The sequence below is a fragment of the Amaranthus tricolor genome, chromosome 10, assembly GCF_026212465.1.
Source record: "Amaranthus tricolor cultivar Red isolate AtriRed21 chromosome 10, ASM2621246v1, whole genome shotgun sequence".
In the NCBI taxonomy this organism is placed as follows: domain Eukaryota; kingdom Viridiplantae; phylum Streptophyta; class Magnoliopsida; order Caryophyllales; family Amaranthaceae; genus Amaranthus; species Amaranthus tricolor.
Genome location: NC_080056.1, coordinates 1,112,921 through 1,136,219, shown reverse-complemented (window position 1 = coordinate 1,136,219; position 23,299 = coordinate 1,112,921). Strand labels below are relative to the sequence as shown.

The window sequence follows — 23,299 nt, the reverse complement described above, 5'->3', positions numbered from 1 at the left end:
TGTACATACAATTACTCAATACACAATCTTTTACCTATGATCTCTTAATTATAATTATCTTACAAATACATCTTTAGCTTTGATATCTTTCGTCATATAAAAATTATAATATTTTTTTTGAAAATTCTCATATAAATTTGTCAAATGTTACAATCTGAAAAGTGTTCACTATCATTGCCATGAGAAAAAGAAACATGAACGATTGGTGATCGATCACTAAACAAAACTTGTTCTAGCTATGAACATTGTTCAAACTTGGAATCTTACCTAAAAGAAATGATACTTGTTCCAACTGATACCAAACATGATCTTACCTAAAGAAAAATGATAATCATGACTTTAACCACTTTTTTGTTCTAATACTCTTTTATAAAAAAACATTTTTTTTGGGTATATATATAACATAGAGGATAGATGAAAGATTTAATCTTTTGTATGCATTGAGAATCAAATCCTTAATACGAAGTTGGACGAGAATTACTTTAACTATGTACTAGGTGAAATCGTAATTCTTTATTACAACATTTTTTTTTGGGGATTATATAATAGACTGAGAGAATAAAAAAATTAGGTGAGTATCAATTTCAGAATCTTATATGAGAGAAACAATACTTACTCCAACTGAAATTGAAATAACACAGTGAGCTTTTGGAAACAACATGTGTAGGACGACCATTATATACAATCAATACGATATTTACAGTTCTTAAGATTAAGCCTTTCAATAAATTTGATATTATAAGATAAGATCTAAAATCAACCTTTAGAGATTTAAATCTATGGCAAATTTAGCTTTGTCGATTCTAAAATATATTATACTAAGTTTATTCATCGCTTTCCGTCATGCAACTTTATATTATGGTAATATTGACTTGGAAGAAGTATAATTGAGTGATTTGAGTCCATTCTCACCACCCATTTGCTAACCAATTATTACTATATCTTCACATTTTTATGTGTCCATCTAGCTTTCTAAAAGGTCATATAGCAAACAAATAAATATATTTTTACTAAAATTTTTATTTTTTAAAGCTAAAAGTTATAGGAGTTTAATTTAAAGAAAAATTTATGAAACAAAATTAAGATGGTAATAATATAACATATTTTGATTTATGGTTCGCAATATTTAATGAGTTGATACAATTTAAGTTTCTATCCCACAATTTACAACTCATTTTGTATGAGTCCGTCTCATCATGAAATGAACTCATATAATTAGCTCATTTTTATATTTGATCACTTTGAAATCGTAAGTGATGCTTTGATAGACTAAATGTAATGATCCAACCCAATAGAATTAGTCCGACCATATGACCTTCTCATTAAGAATTTTTGGACTATTTATAATTTGATATTTCTATGATTTAAGGACAAAATCATACCATGTTCAAGCCTCGTTGCATTTAGGGATGTGCAGCAATCAAACTCGAATCCCACCAGACCAGGCCAAACCACCCAAACAAAATTGTTACATATTTAGGATCTGGATTTTCCTATTTGAACAAGCAAAAAAAATCAAAAAGCCCATTATATTCTACGTGAGTTGGGCCATTCCTATTCTAATTTGAACTGGTATGAGGTCTGTCTAAAGTTTAATGTAGTTTTTTGGGCCTTTGCTTTTATAGGCCAATCCACAATCAGCCGGTCTTATATGAGAGCATTTCATTGTAAAAGGGGTTCATACAAACGGTCAATTGGGCAAAATTACTCAAAAAAAGAAAAACTGAACTCCCACATACAAGCCAAACCCAACTGTAATAGTTTGGATTAACCCAATTAAAATCGCCTCATGGTGAGACGACCTCAATAAAGAATTGATTCTATAATTTGATAAGGGGTACGAGGTCTGTCTAAAGCCCATTAGAAAGATCGGACCGAGTTTACTATGGGGTTGGTCATACTCCATCTGTATCATGTTTTTTTTATGACAAGTATAATTTCTAAGCAACCTAAGGTAAGGGAGAAAACTAGAAGCTTTATGGAGAAGTAAAAAGATGGGTGTATGTGTTGGAACATGACCCTTAGTCCCAAGACCCTGAAAGAGAAGAAACCCCAATCACAACTATAAACGAAGGACTGGACAAAGCAACTAGGACCCCTTCAGAGGTCCAGACTCCCTAAGGACGACTTAGCTCCCTAGAAGACTAAACTTACTCCTTAGCTAAGGTTCAGGACTACAGGACTCACAGAAGCATTAAGGTCATATCAAAAGGACCTTGGCAGAGAATGAAAAATATAAATACCTATAGGATGATTAATCCTACAGAATGATGACAACGAAAATGACGACGTGGTTGGAAGCAACTGTTGTTATACTCAGAAAAGTTGTAAATACTTGTATAAGGCAAGCACCACACCTATCTCGTACCTTACTCATGTAGTTGTACTAAAAGACAGAGAAGGGGACCATGGTGTAAGGATCAACAAATCACTAAACACCATGTAGGCTTAAAAAATATTCTATTTCACTCTTTTAGGTTTAGTCTTGGCAAGCTTTTACAAATCACCCTTTTACATTCAAAAGGCGACAAGCTTCCTCAAACTTTTCATTTATTTTAGGAGTAGACATCTAAAATGCAACACAATCTCGAACTTTGCAAATAGAAAAATCAATGACATCTAAACCATCTCTCATAATCAAGTTAAGAATGTGAGCACTACACCTCATTAAAGAACTAGTTTCTAATTTATCCATCAAGACATTCATCGTTGCATCATTTGTGGTAGCATTATTAACAACAATCGAAGAGATTTTATTTTTCAAGGTGAATTGAGAAAAACAATCTAATAATATCTTGGCAAGAACCCCTTTGATATGTGGATATGGAACATAACAAAACCTAAACAAAATTCACACACCAACATGGATTCAAGTTAAAATAAAATTCACATAAATAATTAAAAATAAGTCCATGCTTCTGAAGTTAATTTCTTACTTTTAGCACTATTTGTTCTGTAGATTCATTCTCAATCTCATCATCAACATTACCCTCAAATTCCCCATATGATTCATGAATATGATCCTTAGTAGGTTGACTAGAACCACCATCATTTTGATTTTCCATTTACTCAACAATACACTGTGATAAATTTATTAATCATCAATTGAAATATTGGATTTAATGTGATAAAAAACAATAAGTTGAGAAGCATTAAACACTTGCTACACCATCATGATAATAAGTAACAAATTAAAACTTTAACCAGCAACCAAAGTTAAACACATTGAAAAAACCTGAATTAACAATGATAAACTGCATTAGTGGAGAGGTGGAGGCCGGAGACTCATACCTTCCACCTCACGGTTGGCGAAGCAACGATCACGTTGCAAGATGTGGCAGTTATAATGGGACTGCCCATTAAAGAACAAACAGTGATAGGTCATGGAGAGGGAAATTGGCCAACATTAGTTCATGAGCTACTAGGGGTTTGGCCAGAAAACCCTCAAGACCCCACATAGCCGAAGATCATCACTGGATCGTCGTTGAAGTTGACTTGGCTCAAAGAGCATTTTAGCGCGCTAGAGGATGACGCGGATGATATTACGGTGGATAGACATGCGCGAGCGTACATTTTGTACCTGTTTGGATGCATCTTGTTTCCAGACAAGAGCGGTGAGTCGGTGCAATGATCTATCTCCCTCTACTAGGAGACTTGGAGCGGGTAGATGAGTATAGTTGGGGAAGTGATACCCTAGCGTATCTGTATCGTAATTTATGTCGAGCATCTCGTAAGGGTGCCAAGGACATTGGAGGTTGCTTGATGTTGTTACAGATATGGTCGTGGGAGCATATTCATATAGGAAGGCCTATAATTCGGACGATTCGACCTGCTGGGCAACATGATCAGGAAGATGACGCGAAAGATTTTGAACCGGTGTTAGGTTCACAGCATCTGTAACACCACCGTAAAGGACGGGAGGAAATTCGGGGGTGTTACAGCATCGTCGTGGGATGGATCCTTTAGCGGTAAGGTAGCAACACTCAATTCACTATTCAAATTCAAAAATTTCACTATTTTATGATACATGAAAATATTAAACAATGTTCATTTGTTTGCAGCTGGCTTTGTGTATATCTTTCGAGGTCCCACTCCCCACATACTCTCGTCTACTACAGAGACGCACTTGATCGACAACGGGACGAGCAGGTTATTAACATTTACTATTTGTATTAGTTATGAATAAATTGTATATATTACTGAGTATATTGATTTCTATTACAGATGACATGACAGCCTTACACAGCGGCTAAGATGGACGCTCTGCCACACATATGTACATCGAGCCACGAGATTTGGAGATCGTGTTGTCCACTTATTTGCTTTGACATCGTCGAGCTACATCTCTCGGATCGTGTCATGCGTCAATTCGGTTTAGAGCAGGTTATTCCGCATGCCTGTGACACCCAACCTCAACTACATGCGATTGATCGGAGGACTGGGGACAAGAACTACGTCGTACGACATAGATCGCAGGTAGATGCGTGGAATGACCGAGCATCTCGATTGGTTCGAGGAGATAACTACACCGGTCATAGCTCTGGTACGTACATGAATTGGTATAGGCATATCTCCATATTACGCCTAACGAACACCACATTTGCGCAGCCAGGATCACATTACCATCCGACATCTACGTTACTGGTACGTCTTCTTTTAACACTCATAACATATAGTAATACTTTTATGTGATTCTTTTAACAATTTAATGATAACATACAGGATGAGTGCATCCGATCGGTGCTCATACAATGCAATGACACGATTCACGGGGCCGCTACATCGCCAGTTGATGTGGGGTATCGGCTATGTTCTCATACCCTTGGCTCCATGAACACGTTATTGACCGATGCATTAAGTCAGGCGGGGTATGAGTACCTCATTCCGACTCCACCCATCATTGGCGAGGTAGATGACACATTTCACACTCCTTCTCCACGGAGTTCGGGCCACCGAGGTAGCTCTTCCGGAGGATCAAGTACTCGGTCCACAAGAGGTCGCGAGCGTTCATCTACTCGAGGCCGGTCTTCCAAATCCCCATCGACATGCGGTGCTATGTCGCCATTCGTTCCTCCAGCTTCCATGACCACTCCTCCTCCACATCCATCGCCTCCGCAAAGGATCATCACATATCAGCGTGCTAGTCAACGACGAGCTCTTGCTCTTAATGTCATTGCAGAGGTTGACGAGTATACACCATCATCAACCACCGGTGCGCACAACAAAAGGGGCCAGGGATTATAATCTAACAAACTTTGTATCAACTTATATGATTTGAACTTCTTGTATCACTTTCCATGATTGTAATATATCTTCGCATTATTTTCATAATTAATGTTTTCAAATCAAGCTAGTTCGTGGTTGATTATTATGGAATAGATGGTATTGAACTAGTTTAATGCAGGTTGCGCTAACTATATGGGAATTGAAAGAAAAAAGTAAAACGCTGGACGAGCACAGAGCAAACCGCCACATGAGATGGCGGTTTACCAGGACAAAACCGCCAAATGAGATGGCGGTTTGCCTTAACCAAACCGCTACTTCATGTGGCGGTTTACTGGTTAAGGTAAACCGCCATCTCATTTGGCGGTTTTGTCTAAAATATTTTTAAAAAAAATAAATTGCCACATGAACGGTATTGTGAAAAATACTTTTCCATTTCATGCACAGTGGAAAATATTTTTTATTTTTGCAATATTACGGGAAAAAATTCCGCAATACTGAACACACCTTTTTTTTACAAGTATCTAACTTCAAATAGTGGACACTAACATGGTCTTTTTTTTTTTTTTCCATTTTCACAACACCACTTGTGAACTTAACTTACAAGCATGTGATGACAATTGCCTAATTACATGCTGTTGCATGATGCTCCCTCTGATTCTGTTTAATCGTTCAATTTTTTTATTTGGGCAATTTATTTTAATTGTCCAAATTCTATTTTAGAATATAATTTTTAGACCAAATAATTCTTATATCATTCATATAATTACTAAAACTTCCTTATTTTTTTACTAAACTATACTATTTAACCCTCCAATATGCATTACATCACATGGTATACTATTTAAGGTGGTCCCCTCCACTTTTTTAATATTTGTGCCCAATCCAAATGGGACAATTGAAAAGAATTAGAGGGAGTATATAGTTTAATTTGAAAATCATTATTTAGAATAATAAAAATATTTAATTGCTAATCAAGATTATTGTGAGGTATAAGTCTAGCTAGAGATAAATATGAATAGTAAAATGAATGGTTTAGTAGGATTATTCTTTCATACCTAACTAAAATTTTCAATAATTTATCAGTTTTTTTTTTTTATCCTTTTCAAAAATTCTCCGATATTTTCTTAGAAAAGTGGAAGTATATAATATAAATAATAATATATCAATTTGTTAAAAAATATAAAGTATATAATATAATAGGAAACATACAAGTGTAGATCAAGTGGCTATGGAAGAACAAACATGTAATGAGCAAATAAATCTTCTATCCGACCACCATGCCACTTAATTTATAACTGTTAAACACTTACTATCCAATAACGATTTTCTACAACAAACACTACTACAAATAATCCCGATCCTTAAATTTCGCCATCTTTTTCATTTTATCGCCACCCCCTTCAAATGAAATTACGAATTTGCCCCTAATTTTTAAAAAATTACAATTTTACCACTCATTTCAAATTTCTTATTTATAATAATAATAATAATAATAATAATAATAATAATAATAATTATTATTATTATTATTATTATTATTATTATTATTATTATATCAATAACAATAATAATAATAATTAACTTTTTTATATTCTTCAAAAAGAATATAAATAAAATTAATAATAATATTATTATTATTATTATTATTTTCCAAAAAGAAAAAAAAGAAAAAAAAATTGAGTCGCCCAAAATTGGGCGATTGAACCGGGGTCTAGTCGCCCAGAACTAGGCGATTGAACCATGGTTCAGCCGCCCAGAACCGGGCGACTGGACCCCGGTTCAGTCGCCCAATTTTGGGCGACTCAATTTTTTTTTTTTTTTTTTTTTTTTCTTTTTGGAAAATAATAATAATAATACTAATACAAATAATAATAAATTATAGATTAATGTGGCCTATAAGCTCAGTTGGTTAAAGCGTTGTACTAATAACATAAAGGTTACAGGTTCGAGACCTGTACAAGTCATTATTTAATAATTATTAATTTTATAAAATAATGACTTGTACAGGTCTCGAACCTGTGACCTTTATGTTATTAGTACAACGCTATAACCAACTGAGCTAATAGGCCACATTAATCTATAAGTTATTATTATTAGTATTAGTATTATTATTATTATTTTCCAAAAAGCAAAAAAAAAAAAAAAAAAATTGAGTCGCCCAAAATTGGGCGACTGAACCGGGGTCCAGTCGCCCGGTTCTGGGCGGCTGAACTATGGTTCAATCGCACAGTTCTGGGCGACTCAATTTTTTTTTTTTAATTATTAATTTTAATTTTATTATTATTATTATTATTATTATTATTATTATTATTACTGTTATTATTATTAATTTTATTTATATTCTTTTTTAAGAATATAAAAAGTTAATTATTATTATTATTATTATAAATAAAAATTTTTTAAGGAGTGGCAATTTTGTAATTTTTTAAACTTCAGGGGAAAATACGTAATTTCGTGGGAAGAAATATAATAAGTCCCCAAATAATTCTGCAAAAATGAAAATGTGTTGCACATGAAACAAACAAGTATGGTATAATCATTCTTGTCACCATTCACTAACATTACAAAAATATCAAAAAGCTAATTTATTTTTATATTTAAATAAAATAAAAAAATATTAAAAGTAGTTCAAAGCATGTGTGCTGATCAGAGTGACTAAAATAAATTAAGAAAAAAGTGGTAAAAAGTAGAGAAAACAAGATGACAAGGGCAGCCAACAAACAACAGGAAATTGTCTCCTTTGATAGTTTGATTAAGATGTTTTCATAATTAATCATCATCATTAAAATAAATTTTGAATTTCTGATTAGTTTATGCATTAAAACTTTAGATATAAATTTTTTTTTATTTGTAGACTTTTGATCATAATAAATTGTGTTCCATGAAAATTGAAATAATTGTAAATCAAATTTAGATTAAGTTCGATCATATTCACATATGCATAAATTTTAGATCTAAATTTAAATATAGTTTTTTAAATGTGTTATTAGGATTTTAATAGATTATATAAATAATATCGATTTATTAATAAATGATTTTACTAAATCTAAACGCTAAATTCATATTTATATTCAATTTTTCTATGCTCTTATAATTTTAATATTTTTATATATATTTCTATGTAACGCAAATTAAATAGAGAATTTTAGGTGTTGATTAAAGAATTAAAAAAGACAAAGGCAATAAAATATTCTATTATTAGGCTATAAGTCATAATTGTCTCTACATGAAAATCAGCATGGCTTAGTACACAAAGCCAGGATGAGTGTTCAATAGCCGGCCTAAAATTGGCTTTTCAAATAAGAATATATATGAAGGGTCACAAAGCCTTTAGTCCATTACATAGTTTTAACATTTACTTACTCTTCTATATTTTAACTATTGAATTAGTAATTAATTACAAATTAAAATTAATTAATAAATAATACAATATTCTAATATAGAATTTATTATGAAACAGAGAAATTATTTTATAAAATTAATATGAAACAGAGAAAGACCGTCTTATTATAATAATTTGTGTAAAAACAAACTTTTAAATACATACTAAGATTTTATTACGTTTTTTGTTCACCAAAGAGCTCAAAAGGGCCTCAAAAAGCACCAAGTTCAGATCTAATGGGAGGCACAATAACACCAAAAACCCTAAAAATTCCCCTACTATGCCACTAGTCTCCCTCCATCTGTTTTTCTTTTTTGTTTTCCTAGAGAAAATTGTCTCATTACCATCATTTTCATTCTTTTTTTTTTTTTGCCTTCCAACTCTTCTATTTCCTTGAATTTCTCCTTAAATAATAATAATAAATTACAAAAAAGGCTTCCAAAAATGAGAAAAAAAAAAAAGAACTGGCAAAAGGTAAGAATCTACTGTAAAGTGGGGCTGCTTAAGCATCTCCTTTAATGATCATGGCTTTGCTGATGTTGTTGGCTAGTTGGTGTTTCATCTCATAAGTCCCAACAATATGTAATATACCAATGTGATTGGTAATGCTATCAACATCCCAAATATCACCCTGCATTCAAATTCTTTGCATGTTTTAGTCAAGTCAACATCACCTCTACATGCACGAAAATACAGACGCCAGTTTACATTGTAAACGTTAAAAGAGCCGAAAACATATAAATGGAATGAACTTGAGTTTTGAGCGAAAATTGTTGGGTCAGACTCAAAAAAGGGGTACGAGCGTAGGCCACGAGGGTCGGACCCCCACCAGCCTTGAGAAGTTATACGTCCTTGAGTAATATTTAAAGGATGATGACTGCGGTTAAGACAAAAAAATTAAAATAACATGTAGGACAACAATGCGTAGAAAGTAGAAATCATGTTCGTGTTTAAGACAGATGGTCTAATAATATAATGCCTTTCAGTGAAGATGATTTTTTTCAATGCTACGTTTGTAGTAGTTTTATGTTACGTAAATTCTTTCTGTTTTTATGGTTTAAACAATCAATTTAAAGAATCGAGTTTTTAAGGATGGGAGGGAGAGAATTAGTACGCCGTGCTAAGGATTGCGGGATGAACATTGTACTCCTTGGCAAACACGAATGGGACGATGCCTTGAGGTAAAGCAGCCTAGAAAGCAAATACAAAAATTACGTAGATAGGTTAAATCGAAGTGAAAACATAGTTAAATTTGGGGTGATTTATAATTTGTAAGAAATACCTGCACAATGGCAATGTGTAAGAGGGTTCCTCTCAACCCGACTGCAATGGATGCAGCCGCCATTACAGCCGGCCCTGTGATGAACCTTACGCCTGCAGCAAAAGTAGCCGCTGAATTTCCACACGCAATGATTTTTGGCTGCAATGCCATAAAGAGACCTACATTCCGATCTATAGAGTTAGCCCAATTGTTGTGCGCTCGAGTTAAAAAAAAAACTATTGCTACTCCAATCTATCGAAAAAACGTAGCCACAAAGGGAACATAGCATATTTGCTAACCTAGACTGAACATAGCCATTCCGAGCCCAGCATCGGAGAGAATTTTGATTGAATTTGCCACAATTGCAGGCATTTCAACGTGCCACCTTCCAAAAAAATCCGACTCAAATTGCTACATTTTCATAGTTCAATAGCGAATGTAATACTATTTTGAATTTTACACACACCTGAAGCATATCAAGGACCAGGCAAGGCCAATGACACTTGAATATGTGTTAGGGTTCCTAATTAGTTTCCTCCAAACCATGATCAATATCAACCTAGTCATCACACTAGTAGGGGGCATGGAAGTAGGTTTTGCTTCAACATGAGTAGCGGCTTTAGGCCGAAGCTCGGTGGTTGAGCTCGAACCAAGCTTTGACAGCGTCGGGCCATCGACTTCAAGGCCGTTACCACCATTTTTGTTCCCAAAGCTAAACTCATCTCTTCCATAATCATCATAATCTATAACATAGGAGATATTAGTGAAGCATTCACTAAAATATCACATAATGACATCATCATCAGACATCAACATACGCAATATATCCCACTCATCAAAGTTATTATCAGAGTCCAAAAAGAATTCGAAGACGGAATACCGTCAATATCCATATTAAGGAGATAATGAGGTTGCGGGCTAGGAAGACATGAAATACGTATTCAAAGTCAAGATTAGAACATAAGGCCAAAAATCATGAGCTTAAAAAAAATCATGCCTTCAAAATTCTGGACATTTTAGACAGACAAGAGTCAAATTGCCACAAAATCCCCAACATAAGCCAATAAAACCTCCCATAATTTAAGGAGAAATCATAGGCATTCAACAATCCACAAATACAGGTTAAGTAACACCCAAAAAAATTTAAAACATGAAAACAACATAAATAGCAACATCAACAGGTTATTTCAGTATTTAATTAATACTTAAAAATACCAAAAAAATCACTAGAAACCAAAAAATAAGGTTGAAACACATCTTACTAAAACACACTTAGTCAACGACTTACAATTTACTCCACACAACTTAAACAACCTATTCACAATACTTATCTATATATTAGTTGCTACCGGTCTTGTTTTTACATGCACTGATTTAACTATATGGGATGATTAGCAAACGGCTGATAGTCGATAACAATATCTAATTTGATTAATTGATTTTATTAATATACTATGAGCAACTTGTTCACAAACAACTTAGCTAATTTACAAAAAATTAACGATTTATTTATATCAAAATTAACTAAAAAAATTGTATAATAAGCTATGTTACTGAACACCCATTTGTCTAAGTTACCCATGACTATAAATAATAAAATGTTTGACATGAACGAAGAATAAAAAGTAGAACATTATTGATAGATGGATAATACTTACATGCAACAACTAATTTGAACTAGAGGAGATATATAAAAAAACAATTAATATCAACATAAAAAAGAAAATCAAGGGTATAAATTAATGAAAAATATGAAACAAACCTTTGGTATTAGGAAGAGTCCCATGATCATGATTATAAGCAGCTCCACCTCTAAACACATGAAGACCACCTTCAGTAACAGGTGAAGCATTTGAACTCCAAACAAACATATGAAGATCTTCTCCTCCACCATCACCACCCTTCTTACTATTCTTTCCACCACCACTTCTTCCACCAGTGGGCCCTCCACCAGGGGAGAAAATTCCAGCACTTGGTGGAGCTGGATACCCACCACCACCTTGGGTCCCACCTTTGGCTCCAAATTGTGGGCCCCCACCAACACAACCACCACCATTCTCTTCATCAAAACCCAAATTCCCATAATTAGAAGTCCTAGGACTCACACTACTCAAACCCTTACCATTAACAAAAGAGTAAAAATCAGTATGATTAAAACTAGACCCTCTTGGAGTTTGATTCCTAGAAGATTGGAGTGAATAAATCTCTGCATTAGTCAAATTAGATGGTCTTGGAGTCAAAGAAACTCCATGGGAATTCCTTGAAAAAACTTCTGATCTTGAACTTGTTGATTTCCTTACTTTTACATGAAGTTTCCCATCTTCCCCAATTGCAGCTTCAGTCTCTAATGGTTCTTTCCCATCAAGGGATATAATATCAGAATCAACTTTAAATGAAATTATTGAACCAGCAGTATCAGGAAACTGTTCTGAAATCAATAACCTAGCCCCTCTATATTCAAACAAGAACAACATCAAAGTATACCAAATAATGCATTGTAAAACCACAATTTGTACCATTAAAGTACCTGAATCATCCCCATACATACCCTTTAATAAAGGAATTCCCATTACTAGGGTATTTGGAAGAGTTGAAAGGGAAAAAAGGGTAATAGACCATTCTAAAGACCCATTAGAACTAAGTTTAGCCCATAAAAATAAGATGCATAAAACTATAAGTTTTTGTAAAGTATCAGCTGCTATGAAATGATAGTTCATTGCATATGGGTTATTTGTTGAAATGAAATGGAAAGAAAGAAGAGGAACAGCAAAAAGTGCAACAAATCTATTAATACCTGAACATTGATCAGGTGTGAAAATTTTCCACCATTTTACTGAACCATAAGCTAAGATCATGGCTACATAAAGAGGAACAACTGCTGTCATAACATGGTATAAATCTAGCCAGGTTATCATCTTTTTGTGATTTTAGAGGAAGATGTTTGATGGGTTTTGTTTATAAGGGGAAAAAAGTAAGTTTTTGGGTTGGTTTTGATGGTTGTAAGCTTGTAAGATGGTTTAACAATGGAGGGAAAATGGGGTTTTTGAAAGGTTTAAGGGGAAAGTAGGATTAACCCATTTGAGATTGGAGGTTGAAAATGGATAAATGTTGAAGGGTAATGGATTGAGAATTGAGTTTTAGGCAAAGTTAGGAGCTTTTTAGTGGGAAAAGACACTGGGCTCAAGAAAATAGGAAAAGAAGGTGTAAGGAAAAGAGAGTGGTGATGGGAAGTAAAGGAAAGTGAAGAGAAGAGTATATTTATGGAGGATTGGTTTATGGGAGACAAGAATGTAAAAGCTGGTTCTTTGTGTTCTTTGTTTGCCATGCGCCTTTTTTTTTTTTTAATTTTTATCTATCTATCTATAATAGGTGTTCGAAATAAACTTAATAACTTGAAATTTAACGACCTTGTAAACAAATTTGATTTGACACGAATTTTAAAATAATTAACAATTATGTAAAAATAATATGGACACAAAATTCGATTTTAAACCAACACAAAATATTCAACCCAAAATTAACTCGATGATCCGAATGAACACCTTACAGTCCCTTAATCTCCAAGAGTTTCCTACTATGGAAATTGATATAAAAATTTGAAAAATATTAAGTTCCTTAAATTTGTGTGAATGAAATTAAAATGTAAAAAAGTTAATCGAAGATGTGCGATAGTTAAAGAGAAAGGTGGAGAGATTACCCATAATGAAAATGTGGCAAAGTAAAAAATTTGAACTAAAATAATGTGCTCTAATAAGTATTTTTACTATTTAAAAAATCATTGCAATAGGTGATGAGAATCAAACTTTGGTCGAAAATAAAACTGTTTAATAATGAAATTGTTAGATGAATCAGTTTGTTATTATGATTTCCAATAAAAATAACTTGTTTGACAGAAACTAGTATTAAATGCATGTTATGTTGTTGTGTGCTTTTTAATCCTCAATTCCTCGTGTCGCCTCAAAAGAGTATTAAAGAAGACGCCAAGAGTAAATATGTGCATGAGTACAACTCCATTATCTTTATCAATGTTTTCAAGATTAGTTTTATGCATTGAGAAACAATAGTTGATATTTTAGAAATAATTTGAATTATTTAAAGTTGTAGTTTAGACTTATGAACTTTATTTGATTGGTTGTAATTTTTTTTAGACAGTTAAAACTTTTGTTATAGTGCTTTGATTTGATTCAAGTATTATACATAGACATTATTTTAATCTTTAGATAACAACCTTAATTGTGTTGGCATAAGTGAGTTTTCGCTTGATTATTACTAAATTTTTATTATTCGTTGTCCTTATAATATAAAACGGTTATAAAACTATAACTTACAAAACAATTAAGATTGAATATAAAATTCACACATTGAATTTCATAATTTGTAAATTAATATACATAAAACTAGGCGTTTATGAAATACTTTTATTCATTAAACCATAAAATCACAAGTTCAAGTAAATAAAGCATTCACAACATCATAAAATGACTTCTATCTATATTTTAGCATAAATAAATTTAAAAGATGGGTTACTATAAACTTTATCCTTAGAAAAAAGATTATTTTTAATTAACTCTTAAATTAAGTCATATACTATTCAAAAGAACTATTTGCCAACATCAATAGAGCTTGTGATGCTTCAATTTCTTGCACATGCCTAGTTGCATTCCTTGAAAGATCTTGCATTTGCTCTTGTAATTTCACGAGTTGATCAAGATCAAGTTGTGATATTGATTGATTTTTCGTAAACTCAACTTTGTTTTCGTATTCTAATAGATCATCCAAATTAGCAAGTTCTTGTCTAAGTTTAGCAGTTCTAACCTTGTGAGATTTAGATTTCTTTGGAGTAAAGTCATTTTGATATTTATGAAGAACTTGCTCAATGCTTGGATGGCCAAAAGAATAGGGTTTTCCACCAGGAGAAAAAACAATTATTGCTATCTTGGCTCCACACAAGGTACAAATCTCATTTGCCTTCTTAAAAAGACCAGATCGACGCTTTGAAAATGTCACTAATCTTGATGAATTATTTTCAATTTTTTTCATCTCAACTTTTTTACGACCCATTGCCCCTGAATTTTGAAGATTAGGAATTCCCAAATTAATTTTTTTAAGAAACAATGGATGGAAACTCAATTTTAAGTAGAACAAGTGATGTTCATACCTTTCTATTTGTAATAAAATGTCTATTTTCACTCTAATAATATCTACAACCACTCCATTATATTTAACTTGGTTAAACCAAATAGGAGTTAAGATAGTACTCCCTAAATTGAACTAATTTTAATATAATTTCTATAATAGGAAGAAAATCTTTTTTGATATTCATTTTGATATCATATATACTACATTTAGAAAGTGATAAGGATATAAAGTTACTTATATCCTAATAGCCAATAGGGATTGTTTATATTGTAACTGTCAAGTTTATTCAAGTAAGCACAATGAAGTATCTAGAAAAACACTCATTCTGTTCTTTATTTTTGTTTGATTTTACTTTTAGACTCAATTCGTAATTCGTAATAATTTTATTGACTAATTTTTAAAAATCTCGAGTTTTGTTAGTAAGATATCATTATTCACCAATTAATTTTCATCTATATTATCATTTATATATAACATATAAAATGTTACATAAAATTATTTGAGTTGACAACTTAACATACTGGTAGAATGCTTTTCAATCTAATTTTGTAATAGGTCGATACTCACCAAATGTATACAATTTTTTTCTAGTTCTATTGATCATTCATTGATCATCTGAAGATATTAATAGCGTAAATTCTAGAGAAATAATGAAGAGAGAGAGTACTGCCTTGTTAAATGGTTAGAGAAACTAAATAAATGTGCATATGTCTGTTAAATCTGACAAAGTATAAATGTTCAACTTCATTAATTCTCTTCTAGGAGAAGTTGAAATACAAACTCAATCAGGTTTTCTTTATTTTTTTTAAAAAACTAGATATTAAATGTAGATAGAAATTAAAGTATCAGATAGGGCTTAAAACATTAATAGGTGTGAATCATAGGCTAGTGGTTGTAGATTATTTCTTCCATACTTGAATTTAGGGTTCGATTCTAATCATCTTTGAGCTACCAAAAGGACTGATTCTCTCCCTTTTGCCTAATGAGCCTCGAGCATTTTATGATCTTAGGTCCTATGCCGAGATCTTTTTGCCCCTTTATGATCTCACAAATTATTGTATGAGAAAATCTCACTGGAAGATGAACTCTATACATAGGCTAAATAGTTTAACTAATACAAATTATTAACATATATATACCTTTTTGTTTGTGATCATAACCAATTAGTATGACCTTGGGTCCTCTCGTTCTCATCCTCTAGCCCCCCACAAAGCGGCTAAGCCCATCCCCGAACACTAGGCTACAAGTCCACAATGACTTCTTTCCCATGTAAAAATGGCATTTCATAAATTTCAAATGAAACAATGTTACGATGATACCATTTCTATTAGACTGATCAAATATATTGTTATTAGCTGGTTTTGAACGAGACGGCCTCATAATGAGACTGTCAATTTGGGCCGGCCCAATTCACGCGTGTAACAATCTTGGCATTTTTTTCATTTTCTGGGCATTTTTCAATTTGGATTTTAAAGGTATCAATTTTAACCTTAAAGGTATCAATTTTTAAAATTGATACCTTTAAGGTCAAAATTGATAAATGCCCAGAAAATTGAAATGTTATTACATGCGCGAATTGAGTCGGCCCAAATTGACAGTCTTATAATGAGACCGTCTCGTCCAATTTTTTCTGTATTGTTATAGTCTTAAAATGACCCATAATAATCTTAAAATGATTACTTTTGTAGTCTTAAAATGACCATCTATAATCTTAAAAGGTCACTTACACTCAAATGATCAATTATAAAAATTAAATTGATTGTGAGTCTATTTTATGTTAAGACGATCTCTTACAAAATTTGCTCAATTTTAAAAGCCAATAATAGTTTTAAAAAATTTAGAACTTAGAAGAACAAAAGCTACGGAATTTCAGATAAGATTTCTTTGTTCAACTACCTCTAATTTGGCTTCAATTTCTTCCTACTAAAACAGCTACGGTAAGTTAATTGCTTTTACGGAGATCTTATTTCCAAGGTATTTTAGGTTAGAATTAAGGTAGAGACACTTGCTTTATTTCTTAATCTCTTGGGTTCGAGTCTCTTAGAGAGATTGACAATGCCACCTTATGAATCTGATTCTGAGCTAAGTCGATCATCTCTCGTCATATTTACCGTTTTTCGACGGCATTTATGTTTTTTATAGGCTAGGGTTAAAAACCGATATCTTACCCAATTCACAGTCCAAAGAGCTAGAAATTGCCGTTCAACTGATTAAAGAAATAGAAATACGATCTTTTATGTGAATTAAAGTTGAAAAAAGAAACTTTGTTAATTAAGAATTAAATATTGTTTTTTCCTTGTATTGGATTGAATCTTTTTAATCTAATTTATTAGAATTTAGCCAAAAATAGAAATTACAATCTCGAATAATTCTTAGCTTTTATTGGAATTTAGCCAAGTTTTATATAATTCTAATTTTGGTTCTTAATTTATAATTTTTAAGAAAATATAAAGGTAGAGCACTAGAGAGTTTAAAAGAAGACGGAAGACAAAAGTGATTTTTTTTTAAGATCTTGACACCAACAATCTTCTTTTGCTTTTCGAGCTGCGGTTGCCTCTCTCTTTTTTTCCTCTTTCTGTTTTCCTTTCTTCTACATAGCAAAACATATCATCATGATATAATATCTTTTCTTATTGGTTGAATCACTTCAAGCAAATATACTCCCATTAAACAATTGAGTTCTGATTTCTATGGTTATTATTCCTAATCAATGTAATCATACCAGGTTATTATTAAACTTCGCCACCTTTTTTATTTTATCGTCACCTTTTATATATTGAGTTTCAAAGATTGCCCCTGATTACTTTTCAAACCTTCAATTTCTAACATCTCTTTAGAAACTCTCATCGAACATTCATTGAACTAAAACAAGCTAAAATTAAAAATCGAATTAAAATGGCAACCAAAATGAGCATCAATATGATTGCAGAATCAATATGATTGTGTTAAAATTTAATACATGTTCACTCTTTTAGCTATAAATTTAAATAGAAAAATCATATGATTTTAATGTTTGGGGTATTAGAACCTAGGCTTCAAGATTTTTCCAATGATATATTATATGCCAAATTCTGATAACCGAGCGAGAAATGACGATCGTTTAAAGTTTGTTTGTACTGAAATTTGATACATGTTCAATCTTTTGGACATAAATTTTTATAGGAAAAACGTATTAAAGCAAAGTTTGCGGCATTAGAAATTAGACTTCAAGACCTTTCCAAAGACATATTATATGCCCAGTTCTGACAATCAAGCGAGAAATGACGACCATTTAAAAGTTTGCAGTGATTTCTAACATTCAGTCGCGTAAAACGCGCGACCGGACCAAGGTGGAGTCAAAAGAAAAAACGATAAAACGGAGAGAGATAGAGATCAAACTTGATGTTTTTACACATTAGTATGAATAAGAAAATATGTAGCAAGTACTATTGATCAGCAATGTAAACAAACAAGAAATTGGTTCATTTACTTATGTATTGGCAGAAGTTAAGTGAGTAGATTATGTGGAAATATATTCTCTGAGCTTAGGGAATATCTTTCTGATTTAGCAAATAATTTATTTCTCAAATTAGTCCAATATATTAGGGAATTACTGGTTTCCCAAGTTTTGTATTTCCTTAATTAGTTCATAGTCTCTGTATAAATTAGGGTTGTAATTACAATGAAAAATAACACAATACAGTATTCCTTTTAACCCAAAAAATCAGTTTTCATTTTTCCTCATGGTATCAGAGCCAAAGGTTCAAATCCGGGATTAAAACCTTTTTTTGGCATCATCATTTACCCTAAAACCTTACCTGTAACAATGGCAGAAACAAACCCAAACCAGATCATAACAATGGAACAAATGGAACACATGTTCAGATTGTTTCAACAGATGCAAAAACCAAACACAACCCTCGAAACTATTTCACCAGACTTAAAATTGGCCGAAAAATTAAATTATCAAAATTACACAACTTGGTGTAAAATGATGCAAATAGCCTTGGAATGCAGAGGGCGTCTCAACCACATCATTGACGACCCTCCTAGCATTACTGATCCAAATTACAAAACATGGAAGCAAAGGACTCGATAGTCCTATCATGGATTATCTCAAATATTGATACTGAACTCGTAAACCAGTTTCTAGATTACAATATTGCAAAAGACTTATGGAAGGGAATTGAAGTCTTATTAAGCAGTGGAAGAGACGAACTCCAGATCTTTGATCTGAGTTCACAAGCAAATAACCTAAAACAGAACCAAGATCCATTAGAGGTCTTTTATGGGAAATTGACTACAATCTGGAAGGAAATAGACCGACGACAACCAAACCCGATGGTACATGATGAAGACATCACCATTTTTAACACTTTCATCCAAAAACAACGTCTTTTTCAATTTTTGGCCGGAATAAATGAGACGTTTGACAAAGAAAAGAAGGACTTACTGAACCTTGATCCACTCCCAACTGTTGATATAGCTTATGCTACAATCAGGCGAGAGGTTTCAAGACGTGGTATCATGATCCACGCATCATCATCGGAAAAAAATTCCTCAGAAATTGGAAGTGGGTTGGCCGTCAAACACCACCGGTCAAATTCATCATTCTGGCGTGATTTGGAGGACAAGACTCACCTAAGATGCAGCCACTGCGGAGGAAGTCGACACACAAAGGAGGGATATTTTAAAATTATCGGCTACCCGGAGTGGTGGGAGGAACACCGACAATGGAAAGCCGCCACCAAGGCTCCGACTAATAGAACCGGCGGCAAGGCTTACATGGCCACCAGTGCTCCTCACACCTCCGACATAACTGATGAACCAACCCACAGAATGGAGGTCAAGGATAACAAAAATGGCGATACAGGTGAACAAATCGAAGAGGGAAAGAGAAACGGCCCAGGAGAGAGAGAAGGAGAAGGGGAACAAGTGAGATCCTTCCAGAAACTCCCCTTATATAACCCACCAACCCCAGCCCTAAATAAAACCCTAAAACCCACAACCCAATCGGCCCAATTACCCTTACCCAATATTCAACCAGCCCATTACTTTACAACCCAAAAATTAATACCTCAAAGAGTTGGCCTTATGTGTAAACCTGTTTAATCTCAGTGGATATTTGATTGTGGGGCCACTGACACTATGACATTTGACCCTCGTGATCTCCTATCCACCCATAAAAAAACCCACTCCTATATCCAAACAGCGAATGGAGAATGTGTAAATGTTGATCAATCTGGGCCCGTTTCTATCTCTCCATTTCTAAAATTAAGAAATTGTCTCCTAATTTCTGATTTATCTCATAAGTTATTATCGATTAGTCAATTGACTCGGGAATTAAATTGTACTGTGCTTATGACCTCTTCTGATTGTGTTGTACAGGATGCTCAGACCGGGAGGATTATTGGGCGTGGTACTGAACGAGATGGCTTGTACTATGTGGACGAGGCGATTCAAAAGGGTCATACTTCGCTTGCTCATGGGTTCTCCGATCAACAGTTATGGACATGGCATCGACGTTTGGGACATCCGTCAGTAGGGTATCTAAAACGTCTTTTCCCATCATTAAACAATTGTAATGCTACTCTAGACTGTGAAGCATGTGTTCTTGCCAAAAGTCATAAACAATCTTATCCCCCGAGTCATAATAAGAGTAGTGAACCTTTTGTTTTAATACATTCTGATGTTTGGGGTCCTGCTCCTGAGTTTAGCAATCACAATTACTCATATTTTGTTTCCTTTATTGATGATTGTACTCGGATGTGTTGGGTGTATTTTTTGAAACATAAATCTGAAGTTTTTGATGTATTTGTTAAGTTTTATAATATGATTCTTACCCAATTTAAGACTAAACCTCAAATTCTTCGATCTGATAATGGGGGGGAATACATAAATCAAAACATGGAAAACTTCTTCACCGCTCATGGACTTATTCACCAAACTTCTTGCACTTATACACCACAACAAAACGGGGTTGCTGAGAGAAAAAACCGTACTCTTCTTGAAATAAGCCGAGCCCTTATGTTTGAAGCCCATGTCCCATCTCACTTCTGGCCCGAAGCTATCGCCTCCGCCACATATCTCACAAATCGACTACCCTCAAAAGCATTAAAATTCAAAACTCCTCTTGAAACCCTCCATCATCACAAAATCATTCCTTCTCTTCACTCCTTACCTCCTCGGATCTTTGGTTGTGTGGTGTATGTCCATTTACCTAAACCTGCTAGAAATAAACTTGAACCCAGGGCTATTAAGTGTATCTTTGTGGGTTACGGTGTTCACCAGAAAGGGTATCGCTGTTTTGACCCTACTCAAAATAAACTCTACACTACAATGGATTGTGATTTTTTTGAAAACTCCTATTTTTTCTCCCAGCATCGTCCTCAGGGGGAGATTATATGTGATGACTTGAGCTGGCTTACACAGTCTGTAATTGATGGCCTGAACCCCGAAGAGCAAGTAGGTAGTCCCGCAGATATTGCCACTGAAAACATAGTTCTTCTTTCTCCTCGGACTCCCCTGACCCTGTCTGAAGCATCCAGTGAACAAGAGGCCGTTTGTGAAACTCATGACACTCAAGAGGTAATTACTGAACCTGACTCTCAGATTGATGATGTACCCAATACTGTTAATTCCCCATGCAGGTATGAGTTACCTCCAAGAAGCAAAAGAGGTATCCCTCCAAAGCGGTATGATCCAGAGTTTGAGTCACAAAGATCTCGATATCCAGTTAGCCTTAATATGGATAAATTAGCACATAAGGCGGTGGCATTCCAAACCAGTCTATACTCAAGTTCTCTTCCTCATAATACTGAAGAAGCTCTCCAAAATCCCAAATGGCAAGAAGCAATGAAAGAAGAGATTGTAGCACTGAAGAAAAATAATACATAGAACAAGTGTGTTCTACCTAAAGGAAAGAAACCAGTAGGATGCAAATGGGTTTTTACGATAAAATATCATGCAGATGGAACCATTGAGAGATACAAAGCTCGTCTTGTGGCAAAAGGATATACACAAACATACGGGATTGATTACTCCGAAACCTTCTCTCCAGTTGCCAAAATAGATACCATCAGGGTTATATTCTCCATAGCTGCAAATAAAGATTGGCCTCTCTACCAGTTCGATGTAAAGAATGCTTTCCTACATGGCGAGATCGAAGAGGAAGTGTATATGCATGCTCCTCCAGGTTTCTCTGGTGAATTCGCTCCAGGAGAAGGATGTAGACTCAAAAAGGCGTTGTATGGCTTGAAACAGTCTCCAAGAGCTTGGTTTGGTAAATTTACCTCAGCAATGAAGAAATTTGGGTATAAACAGAGCCATTCCGACCATACTTTATTCCTAAAGAAAGACAATGGTCAGATCACATGTCTTATCATTTATGTCGATGATATGGTAATAACAGGAAACAATGAAAAAGAGATAAAGGAACTTAAGAGGAAACTATTCATGGAGTTCGAGATGAAGGACCTGGGGAACTTAAAGTACTTCCTTGGTATAGAAGTTTTCCGATCCAAGAAGGGCATTTTCATCAATCAAAAGAAATATGTCTTAGATCTGTTAGCAGAAGTAGGCATGCTTGACTGCAAACCAGCAGAAACACCAATAGTTGCTAATCATAGACTCCAGACGACTCCTGGAGGAGAACCAGCAGACAAAGAGAAGTATCAGAAACTGGTAGGCAAACTGATCTATCTATCTCACACTAGACCAGACATAGCATACGCCGTTGGGGTCGTGAGTCGATTCATGCACCTACCACAAACTCCACATATGGAAGCAGTTATGAGAATCTTGAGATACTTGAAAGGCGCCAGCAATAGGGGAGTCTTCTTTGGTAAAAATCATCATCTTGATCTCATAGCTTACACAGATGCTGACTGGGCAGGCGATCGAGACAGCAGAAAATCTACATCTGGATATTTCACCCTTGTAGGGGGAAACTTGGTTACTTGGAGGAGTAAGAAACAAAAGGTAGTCGCATTGTCAAGTGCAGAAGCAGAGTTCAGAGGGGTAGCAAAAGGAATAACAGAGATCCTATGGCTAAGAAAACTCTTATACGAACTCGACTTTCCACCAACAGGAGCTTGCAAGTTATTTTGCGATAATAAAGCAGCCATTGATATCTCAGAAAATCCGGTCCAACACGATCGAACAAAGCATGTGGAGGTTGACAGACACTTTATAAAAGAAAAATTGGAAACCGAAATCATCAGCATTCCACACGTAAGATCAGAAGATCAGTTAGCCGACATTCTCACAAAGGCCGTTCCTGTTGAAGTCTTTGAAACTACTTTATCCAAGTT

The 23,299-nt window shown here is 34.0% G+C and overlaps 2 protein-coding genes across 2 annotated transcripts; both read right to left on the bottom strand.

The window, feature by feature from the left end:
* Window positions 1-8,710: 8,710 nt before the first annotated feature.
* LOC130826094 (probable auxin efflux carrier component 1c) lies at window positions 8,711-13,182 on the bottom strand. The gene is made up of 6 exons (XM_057691632.1): window positions 11,632-13,182; window positions 10,336-10,612; window positions 10,169-10,254; window positions 9,891-10,048; window positions 9,723-9,799; window positions 8,711-9,239 (listed from the first exon to the last, which is right to left on the bottom strand). Exons 1-6 carry the CDS (start codon window positions 12,782-12,784, stop codon window positions 9,167-9,169), a joined length of 1,824 nt encoding a protein of 607 aa, XP_057547615.1. The 5' UTR covers window positions 12,785-13,182; the 3' UTR covers window positions 8,711-9,166.
* A 1,274-nt stretch (window positions 13,183-14,456) lies between these two features.
* LOC130825901 (agamous-like MADS-box protein AGL29) lies at window positions 14,457-14,930 on the bottom strand. Its single transcript, XM_057691361.1, has one exon. The coding sequence runs from the start codon at window positions 14,928-14,930 to the stop codon at window positions 14,457-14,459; it is 474 nt and encodes a 157-aa protein (XP_057547344.1).
* Window positions 14,931-23,299: the final 8,369 nt, after the last annotated feature.